Below are 11326 nucleotides of genomic sequence, written 5' to 3' on the forward strand. Positions count from 1 at the left end.
TGACTCAGGGTTCCCTTGTTCATAACTTTTTGGACAACCCTGCCGTAATGTTTAGTTTTGTACTGGACACTCCTGGAGCGCTTTTAAATTCTACATAAGTAAATGTAGTAAACAGCTGTAAGTCTATTCAGGCAAAAAATAATTTATTTGCCAGTATTATGAACTTAAACTGTTAACACAAGAGAATTTTCTCTAACAACATAAATGTGATTGAAACGACCTTTACGTAAGGAGAATATCATCAGAACTAAATGATTATAACTAGCGAGAACATCGAAGCAAACTTTTTAAAATTAAAAGATGTCTTCTGTTCTACTTATCGCTAACAAACTGCAGTATAAGTTTGGATTCTTCAGCAACTGAATCAAATCGGAGAACTTGTCACTACTACAAGGCTTTAATTAGGATTGGCCTGAGCCAAATGGCTCAAACTGAATGAATGTCGGGCGCAGATAGCTCACAAATGCGCTTTGCCACTTTTCCCACCTCAGTCTGAAGAACGCTTTCATTTACCAGGTAAAAGATGTTGTGGAATTTTTCCATATTATCCGAATCAGCACCAGCTATTTTCATAAGCTCTACAGGATCTGGAAAGCCGATACCGACCACAATGATTTTTACGCCCTTCAGTTCAAGTCTACGGGCGACTGGTGCTGCGGGAGTGTCATGAAGTGGAAAACTTTCATTAATTTGCTTGCCGTCTGTCAGAAGCACTAGAACCTACGAAGGAAATATAGAACTTGAGATGAACTTATGAAATCGTGTAAGTCTCTGTATTATTCTTATGATCCTTCTCATTGGCAGTTAATTTGCAGTCAATTTTCTATTGTCCGCCCTTTATACTCTGTCGCGACGACTGATTCCCCCACTGTTCCCCCCTGAAAACCATGTGATCCCTACAAAATACTCCGACCCTCCCCCCGTGATGAATATCGTCTGGTTCCTAATCATGTTGTATCAGAGTAAACTAAACAAGATCAACGATAACTGAGGACAGATGAAGTCCAAACCAACTTCGTTACCAGGATGCTATCCAACACTGAAATGGTGAAGTGCCCTAGGAACGAGCTTGAGGATTTACATTGACCCCGACGTTCATTACAAAAACATTTCATGACAGAACAATACAGACTTATAAACAGACCTGATCGTATCCCCTAGCTCCACCAGCTTCAGTGAACAATTTTTCACCAGCAAATTCCAATGCTCGATCTATGACTTTGTCACGTGTGGTGTCATTCAAATTCCCAGGGCCCCAGGACTCGAGCTGTTTCAATATGTCTTCCTTGTACTTGTCACTCAACAACAGTTTGTTGAAATCAAAGAGTAACTCAGTGCGCTGATCGAACCCAATGACACCAATGTGGGTCATATCGTGATTGACAGGGAACTTATTGATGAGTGCCTCGATAAAATTCTTTTCCAGGCCCCAATCATCTTTGGTCCTTTTCTCCAATGTGATTCCAAGGTCAATAGCTTTTTTGCATACGGGTGGCGCATTGAGGACTATTGATTCAAAACAATTTTGTCATGTGACTCATATAGTAACCAAACTGTAACTAGTTTAGTTTGCAAATAACTACTTGATCAGGGTCCGGTCGTTATTTTTCACCCGGGGTCGGGGGTAGGAGGTTTGTGTTCTGATGAAAGTGCCTGATCCTCCTTAAAGCTCTTTAGTATTCCAATAGTCTTAACTTGTACATGGTCAATTTTTTATGGTCCTCACTTTATGCTTTGTTAGGAACGACTGTCTACCCCTCCGTTCCCCCTGAAAAACTATTTCATTCCTCTAAGATCCCCCTCCCCCCAAGTGCGAAATAATGATTGTTCTTTTAGATCATTCACAGAGCGCATTGCTCAAAAACCAGTGTAACTCCGAATATATCAAATTAAAAATTTTCCATTTTTTTATGGCGATAAATTGGAAACTTAAAGTCACCAACTAGATACTTTTCACACGTAAATTTAAAATCGCCTCTACTTTGTTATATTAGTGACATTTATCACAGGCGTGTGCTAACTTGTGGGTGCAGTAAAAACAAGAAGAAATACTGTGTCGGTATGACCCCCTTCACGGTGTGAGGAGTACCTCGAATAATTTCGGTTAAGTGGATGGCTATCGCCTCCAGCAACTCTTACGCTTCTTTTGTGCTTAGCAACCTCCCGCGTGGATCCATAACTCAATAGTGTACGCTGTGGTGTTTACCATTTGTTTTATAACATAACATTGATACATTGTAGCTAAAGTGTTCCCTTTTATTTAACAAATCTTACGTGACCAGAAAAAACAAGCGCGCGCGGAAAAATAGTCTTTGCATTTGCTCACGTCAGCAGCGTACACCCATGGGCAAATGGGGGACGCTAAATTGACCAATCAAAGCGCGCGCTCTTCTTTGGGTATGTTATAATATCTCTTATAATCCTTAACTTTTCTCTCTACTGCTCCTCTACAACGGCGACCAAAGTAAGCCTATATAGGAGGGCTAAATATGTTTTATGTTACCTGCATTTCTCTTTAATCCTTTTAGTGCTTTCCACTTTGCAAAGCTTTTTTGTGGGAACTGACAAGTTGGATTACAACAAAAATGAATTAGAAATGTAGAGGCAACAAAATTTGTATTCTACGAGGATCGAAATTTCGCTTCATACTCTGAATTAAATAATGTCAATGTTTTCGTTCCCGCCTTTTAGCGCTCAGTTTCATTCTGTAATTCCCTTATTTTCAATGAATTCGTTTGCTTTGGGTAACACACTCTTTCTTGGGAAAAATGAAATGTTCATGCTTTGTACAATGCAGTCTCTTTTAAGTACTTCGTGATCATTTCTCCATGGTCAGATGGTTTTTCTTTTAAAATTTTAAAACTGATCGTTTCACAGTAATACGAGAAAAATTAATGTAAATTATATCAAAGAGTTTCCCCGAAGTATCGTGTGGCTGACGTTCATTCCCTAAATTTTTAATCATTCTGCTCTCATTTTCTGTATTTTATGCTCTCTGGGTCTCACGGTGGGCGTGACGAGGTCTGCGGCTCTTGTTCGAAAGAATCATGGTCGTTGCAAAGAGGGAAAGAATGATATTTTGTTAGGAAGAGGGATTCCCACACTGAGAAATATCACTTTATGGGGATTGTAAAGTCCTCTAACCTTATCTTTTTTGAAAAATACTTCTTAAAAGTCGACTATATCGACGGAGAAGCATTAACCTGAAAAACTTCAATGCCGAACGAAGGAAAACTACAGGGTATTTATGTAAGTTTAAAACAATAAAAATGATGATTGTATAGTGTTAGCTAAGTTATACTGAGTTACCTTTGATAAAACTTACCATTCTCTCGGCTGTGCTTAAAGCAATCAGCAGGAAAAACACCGAAACTCTGATCGTAGCCATATCGTGTGGTGCTTGAATGCAACTGCAAAATGAAGAATAAAAGTTGCTTTAAGTGTAAAGGTTATTTTGATGTAAGGTAGGTACTCAATCAAAAGCCCATTGAGAATGCATGCTCTGACCTGCTCTGTACGTGATAAGTTAGACAAAGAAAGATTTTTTCAGCTTAGCACATTGAACAAATTGACGGCAGCTTTTCTTTACTTTAATTGTACATTTTGTGCAGTTGATTAATTTTTCTAAAATGAGAAAACACAGATCTGAAGAGCATACATTGTTATGGGGTTTGTGCTCTGAAATTGCTGGTTTATATTTGCTTTTTCAAATTTCAGCTTCTGGTAGCAACGAGCTCGGAATAGTTAGTATATATTTCCTTTTTAAATCCCAACTAATGGAAGCTGCAAAGACAGTTTGCAACATGTTTTTTGTCATTTACATGTATATTAAGTTAGGTTTCGCCATTTTATGCCCTTTTCGTAAGGAGAAGCGAATGATATTGGATGCTTGTTGAGTAGACATGTGATAGCGGGATAATTACTGATTTATTCAGTTTTAAGAGTTCTTGAAGCATTATCTCACTGTGGTCACAGCCCAACTAGTGAAAACAAACGCGCTTTCTTTGCGAGATGTGATAGACCCGGATTAAAAAAAAAATCAGGAATTTGCAATGGTGCTCTGATTATTTTCATCGTTTGCAGTGTCTTTAAAGGGAGCAGGAGAGTTCAAATGAAAATTTCAACCCCGTTTGTATCTGACTTTGATTTGGTCTTGAGGCTTTAAAATCATTCTTTACCGATGAAAGGAAAAGCGAAGCCCTCTGAGGTGTCTTTTTTTGGCAAGTTTGAATTGCAGCTGCAATAGTCGAAAAAATCTCACATTTCGTGTATCAATTGTCAAGCTTACAAAACTCAGCGTCTAGTTTTGGAAGGAAAGCAGAATGGATAATTGAAAAACCTGAACGGTTATTTTGACGATGGGATACGTCATAAACATTTGGGTTTAAGCTCAGTCCTTGATTTAAGACGAAATGTTAGAATAAGCACATCGCACTTTGGGTGATTTAAGTCCCGAAATGTTTTTGTCTTATTCTATTTAACCGGAAAGAGTGCAAAAACATGGAGCACTTTTATAAAAATTTATCATAAAAGAAATATAAAGGGTCTGGAAAGGAGCAGACTTACAGCAATTTTTATTTTTATAAAAATGTAAAGGGACCGAAAAAAAAAATCAGAGCCGACTCATCTATCACAAAATAGGTACACTAAGCACTGACAAATGTTTACCTGGTGCGCCTGGCGATAAAACCCCAGATAATGGACTCTAGGTCTGTCATCAGTACACATTATTTTCGGGGCATTTTACACTCAGAACATACAAAGGGAACTTACTGCTTGAATGGAGCGTGGATGAAGTTCTCTAACTGCGTCCTGCTTCGCTCTACTCAGCTGAAGTAAAGGCTGAGGTTTGTTTGCTCACCTTTTTATCACAGTCCATTCTATTCAAGGCATTCGATATACAACACGCGATGATGGGTTCGCCAATAAAAACCCCCACTCCGACTCGAATTTTGAATACTCGCCGACATTTGTAATATCCAAAATCAAAGCTGACGCTCTTTTTAAAGTGGAAGTATCCGGGACGCCAGTTCATTAATTTTACCTGGGATACAAGCTTCTGTGTGTAAATATTTTGCAGCTAGGATCTGCAAATAAAACTCTCTCATGACTTTTATCAATACAGAGTGGCCATGGCAAGGGTCTTTATTTTCATTCCTGCTCATCAATTCACAATGATTTTATCAATGAATATTGAGTTCACAACGAAAGAGACCCATTAAAGGTTAAACGGTTATATCAGTCACGCAGAATTTCCGCCGAATTTCTTGAATGTCGTAAACTGGAACACACCTCAAAATTGGGAGGAGATCATGCTATTAATAACACGACTGGCCCAAGCCTGTTTTCATGTCCCACCCTTTTTATCCAAAGTTCAAGGACCACGCACTGTAGCTTTCATTTCTTGAAGCAATTTTTATGTGGAAGTATTTCAAGATGTCTCTTAACTATTTTTCATGAGCGAGGGATGGACAATTTTACCAGTTTGCAGATTTAACCGGGTTCGACGGTTACATTCCTACATTTCATGCTTTAACAATACCGACTCTAATTCTTCCAGATTTCTTAGAACAAATTCAAGAGACAAATTCAAGAAACAAATACCGGCCGGATACTTTTGATATCGGGAGTCTGTTGCATGTTTAAGATGCTAAATATACGTGTGAATACCGGCTGATTTTGTTGTTGTTGCTGTTGACAATGTTGTAAAAAAAAAAGCCAAAAGTTCTTTGTAAAACGGCGAAGGAAGTTGAGAAACCTGAAAATTTTTCCTGTTTCAGTGCTCGGTGTAAATGGTATGGATCCGCATGAAGGAGTACTGAGTGTCGCAATTTTTTTGAATACGTCTTTTGGCTTCATCGTGTCAAACCCCATTTTTGATGATAAAGTACTTTGAGAATTTTGATAGGGCTAAAGGACTTGCCGAGATTCCAAATCTATACCTGTTATTCAAGTTTTTTCGCTTTCTAGAAAAATGATTTTTTTAGAGCATGCGATCTACAACTTCTTCTTTAAAAGGTTCTCTTTATTTGTAATAACTATTCACAGTATTAAGGCGGCACATGTTACCGTGAGCTAAGCCGAGCGTCATCAAAAATTGTCAATTATTATTCAGACACAGTTATATCGAAGGGTTGAAAACGACGACTCTAAATCACAGCTCTCAATATCAACAACAACTTTTTCCAGACTTAGGTTTTTTTTTTTCCTGAGGTTCATTCAATTTTCTTAAAAGCCACAGAATTGAGCAGAACAGGCTACATAGGCTAAATGGAACTCAAACGAGGAGACTCACAAATGAGATAGACTTTGTAGTAGAGAAGAAGAATGCTGGAAGAGGCGTAGCGTAATGCTGCAAAGTTTAGAACTTCAAGCCGGTGTAGATTGTAAACCTCAACCTCATCGACATCTTAATGCATCTTTACATTCACAACTGTAACCCTATAACGCATTCTAAAAATATACTCCACAATCCAGGCCAGAATAAGTAAAACAATTTATAATAATTTGATGAAGACAGCCTGAAATTTCCATTGTAAATTGTTTTGTGTCCGATCCAGAGGCAAAAGTTGTGTCCGAGCTTTTTATTTTTTTGATATTAAGCATTTGTTATTTCTGGGTTATTTTCCCAGGCGCTCTTATGTCTTCTATAGATGAACCGCAATGATATTGCGACTCCAAAACATAGCGTTTCACTCTGACCATTTTAAAATTACATATCCGTTTTGTAGTAGTTCTCAATACCATGAATTTGATCTCCTTCAATAATTTTTTAGTATCGAAATGGTTCATCGTTGTGCGTATGGCTCAAGAAAAAAATAGCCAGTAATGCACGACCGAGCTTGATAGTTTGATAGTATAAAGTTTTGAAGGGTTAGAGTACATTTGATACAGCTTCAAATCTTGATTCTCGAACGGACATCTTTAGAGCTGATACGAGAACTCATCAATACGTGATACTGTTGTGCGGGAGGTCGAGGGTTTGAGCCCCGGCCGGACCAACACTCAAGGTCTTAAAATATTTGAGAAGAATATGCTACCTTTCTATAACATCAAGAAATGGCTAGATATTCTAGTCTTCTCGGATAGGGACGAATAAATGAAGGTCCCGTCTCCTGCAGGGTTAGGGGTAGGAGACGTTTTAAAATTTCCCATGCACGAGATTACTGTGTGATGGATGTCCTCCCCTGGGGTGGGATGGGTTGGGATTATTTAGAGGGCCACAGGATCATCATTGTTCCCACCAATCACGTAGCTCCATTTTCTGCCTTTAAAAGCACACACAACCCACAATTCCTCTATCCGCTCCGACGAAGGGCTAACGCTCGAAACGTCAGCTTTTATTTAACGTGCTACCCTGTTGAAATAAAGTTTATTCTATTCTAATCGAATTTGAAGAGTTCATTGAGCGCAATTTGGCGAGAGTTCTCGCGAGTGTCTAATTACAGCTGCCCAATATACAGCGGTTTGTAAATTATTATTCGCCCCTAAATATCATTTACGATATGAAAGGCGTTCTTGTAAACTTTTTTCAGGTGTTTGAAAATAGCTTGGAATACATAACTGATTTTGACGATTTGATCAGTTTCTTGCGGACTTCATAACCTTGGCTTGTTAACGTTATTAGTACAATCGATTAGTAGTAAATTCACTGAACTGACTGTCGAGCAATTTAGGTAATTTGGCCTTCGGTTCAAAACTTCCTTAGAACTGCATGCAAAAAGTTTAAATTACTCGCACTCGACAAATTATTCTTTAAACTGCGATCCACTCAATCCGGTCACTTTTCGGACCATACACATAGATAACAATGAAATTACACAACATTTCAAATTTGTCGTAACCCACAAGAGCGACATACACTAATCAATTGATTAACACGTAGGATTCTAGATTTTTCGGTTTTGCGTCACTTTAGATCATGTGAAGTCACATTTGAATCCTTCGAACGACTTAAAATAAAAGCCTCTGAAAAAACAAACAAGCAAACAAAAATATTACGCCAAACTGAAACCTCAAGTGACTCAAGTTCCGGCAAACGAAAACAACATGGAGAATTTTGAAATAATTTGGATATATCAATAAAGTTGAAGTGGAAAATTGGCCACCGTAACGATTACAAAAGCTGACGTTTCGAGCGTTAGCCCTTCGTCGGAGCGAATAGAGGAATTGTGGGTTGTGTGTGCCTTTAAAGGCAGAGAATGGAGCTACGTTATTGGTGGGAACATGGCAACGAGAAAAACAAGAGAATTTTGGTTTTCAGGCCTTTGATTATCCAGATCCTTATCATTTCATTATTCTTACCTTAACTTAAATTGATTTAATGCCAGTCGCTTTGAGAAGCATATACGGGCACCAAGGCGTATCCTGCCCTACACGGCTGAGTAGTTGTAAAATTGGCGCGCAATCTTCCTTAACCCACTCAGTTATACACTATTAGAACCGCTTCACGGCACTACACGGCTGAGTAGTTGTAAAATTGGCGCGCAATCCTCCTTAACCCACTCAGTTATACACTATTAGAACCGCTTCAAAATTTCATCAATACAACTTCAATGTTAGCATGAAATTAAACACAATTTGAACTTAAGTGGACTTAAGGAGGAGTAAGAAGAGATATCGTCTTTTGCGTTTATCGTTATTTTCTGTGAAGAAAGTTAAATTATCCACATATCTGCTTACTTGCAATCCCTGAGGCGTCTCCTGTTTTGGACATTTTTAATGTTCAGTCCCTGGAATTGCTGTTGAACTAGTTAGGGTACTGGTGATATGGATAAGTAGGAAAGTCTCGAAAGAAAGTGTACATGTGGTGCTGCGTTGTTGAGGGTATTACAAAATAATTTGGTTTTATGAGCTGTGTTGATAATGTAAATCGGCCACCCTAGAGAGGTTTTTAAGCTGACTTTGCGAGCTTTAGCTTTCGTCAGGGCAAATGTAGACCAAGAAAAATTCAAATAAACTCAGCTCAATTTTTGAACAATTAACAGGAACATAGCGGAACGTCAAATGCAGAACTCCAGTTTCTCTATAGCAGAATTAATTTTTCAGGAAGAAATATCATTGAGAAAGGCAAACAGTTTGATTGAAATTGCTTATGGAATGACATGTCATTTGGCGCCTAGTCATAAAGTAAGTGAAACACAATTCATCAGATTTGCAAGAGAGAACTACAGTCTAAAATTGATTAATAATCGTTAGAGATAGGTGTCTTCGTCACGATACTGTAGTGCGGTTTCTTTCACTGATTACTTGAAAATGAGATTTACTAGACCAGGAAAACTATGAACTAACCTGAGCCACAGAATTTTGGCTTTTAGTAGCTTAGCGGGTCAGATTGCTTTCAGCTTGCTGGCAAACAGTTGAGTGACTTGAAATTGTCAGTTGGCGCGCTTTTTAAATGAAGTCTACTGATGCAAATAATTGGTTTCAAAAATCTTTCCCGCAAATATTTTAAACAGGTCGGTGATCAGTCATTTTCAAGTGTCTTTGTGTGGCCAAAATATAGCTACCGCCACAATCTATTGGAGGCACCAAGTCTCTAAATATTTGACCTGTTTTATGTTCTTTCAAATACAGTTACCAACTTTTTGGTATGAATCTTATCAATACGAGGGAATGTAAAAGATATTAATCATCGGCCTTCATGAACTTGTTTCGTGATTTTCCAAATAGGTTTATTAAAAAATTTTAAATCTTTTGCCTAAAAGACAATTAAGGTTGTTATCAGGAGCGTTTTTTACTTGTTTACAAGTGGAAAGAGAAAAAAACAGATCATAACCAGCGGCGCGAAACAAACGTTTGCTAGCATGCTGATAGAGTAATAATTACAATCAAATAATGGGTAATTATTTGTGTGTAAGATCATGATATAGGCGTAGTGAGCCGAGATATTGAAAGATCAGACCGAACTCGAGGCCATTCAAATAGAAGAGGAGAGTTCGGAAAGTATACCATCAGTTCCACATTGTTTAGAGAATGCAAATTATTAGCTGGGAGTTGAAACCACAAACACAAAGGAGAAACTTGCGCCCAAACAGCGATATACTATTTGTCTTCTTTTTACCAGATATTTATGAAGGAAAAACGATTGAATTTTTCCTATTAGCCCCGAATGAAAATGTATGGAATGAATTTTTATCCTAGTGTGTGCACATCAGTGGACCATTCCCGTGACTAGAAGAAGGGGAGGTAGGGTCAATTTTGGTGGGGAATCATTTGAACCTAATTTGTTCCTTTCATGTCTGTCTCGATTTCATCTACATTTCTGGAGAGTAATCAGTTCACACACGCTATTACATGATCATTATTGCAAGGAAACTGCGAGGCCCGTTGTTAGCATGACATGACGAGCTGCTCTCTTTTTCCTGCGTGGCAAGTTTGACATTATTACAGCTGCTTGATAATGGCGATGTAATAAGGTAGTCAAACTCAAAATTAATTATTGTCAAGGTGCAACACATTCCGGCTCAGTGCTTAGCACACTGAGCTTCAGATCGAGAGGTCCTGGGTCTAGCGTGAGTGTTCTCGTAGAAGACACTTCGCCCTAACAATAATGGCTCTCTGTACGCGGGGGTGTAAATGGATGCTGGGTGATGAACTACTAGGAAACCCTGTGATGGACTGACATCCAATCTAAGAGGACCGGGAAAGAATACCTTGTGTCACTTTGCGCGCGCTATGTGAATCTGTCTCCCATGCAGACTTATCGACATGGACCTAGATCAATGGACCCAACAAGGGGTGATACATTTACTTGTTCACTCAAATTTCCCCGATCTCAGTTGTAAAATATAGGAGGTTCTACTCTCGATTACAATATTTGGCTCTCGCTCGCGTATGCGCTTGCCATGTAGGATACACAGGTTACGGAGGCAAAGAGCTAACATCCTCTAGCTAGACTGGAGCAAGTACGAGCAACAGTCCGCTAAGCTTGCTCCCGACTCGAAATTTTCATCGAGAGAGCTTAACGTATGAAAACTTTCAATAGGTCGGAAATAGCATATGCACTCAACATGCCAGTCGTACATGGCTTTAAATCGAGAAAATGACGTTCGCAGAAGTGAACAATGCTCGAACCACAGCGTACGCAGGGTCCCTGTAAATGTGAGGATAACCATCTAGGAGAGAACCAGAGGCTCTATGAATACGACCACTGGTGTATTAATAGCTGGAAAAACCTCAAAGTCTTTGGAGAATCATACGGTAATAAATTAAGATCATCTGAATTGTTAACGAAGAAATTCATATATAGTAAAAAGTGCAATTCGAAGGTGTTACTGTTTCCTTACTCGGAACTGGTCAGCTCAGACGACCACCACAAACCGTA

At 38.7% G+C, this 11326-nt stretch overlaps 1 protein-coding gene across 3 annotated transcripts; it reads right to left on the reverse strand.

The window, feature by feature from the left end:
* Nucleotides 1-126: 126 nt before the first annotated feature.
* Nucleotides 127-9428, reverse strand: LOC111337261 (von Willebrand factor A domain-containing protein 2). Of its 3 annotated transcripts, none has more exons than XM_022943554.2 (5): nucleotides 9292-9428; nucleotides 3326-3410; nucleotides 2504-2561; nucleotides 1145-1506; nucleotides 127-720 (listed from the first exon to the last, which is right to left on the reverse strand). In XM_022943554.2, exons 2-5 carry the CDS (start codon nucleotides 3386-3388, stop codon nucleotides 427-429), a joined length of 777 nt encoding a protein of 258 aa, XP_022799289.1. In that variant the 5' UTR covers nucleotides 3389-3410; nucleotides 9292-9428; the 3' UTR covers nucleotides 127-426. The 3 variants fall into 3 exon arrangements, with proteins under 3 accessions (XP_022799289.1, XP_022799280.1, XP_022799272.1); XM_022943545.2 differs by lacking the exon at nucleotides 9292-9428 and adding an exon at nucleotides 4774-4931; XM_022943537.2 differs by lacking the exon at nucleotides 9292-9428 and adding an exon at nucleotides 4669-4923.
* Between the last annotated feature and the right edge of the window lie 1898 nt (nucleotides 9429-11326).

The sequence above is a fragment of the Stylophora pistillata genome, chromosome 3, assembly GCF_964205215.1.
Source record: "Stylophora pistillata chromosome 3, jaStyPist1.2, whole genome shotgun sequence".
NCBI classification, from domain to species: Eukaryota; Metazoa; Cnidaria; class Anthozoa; order Scleractinia; family Pocilloporidae; genus Stylophora; species Stylophora pistillata.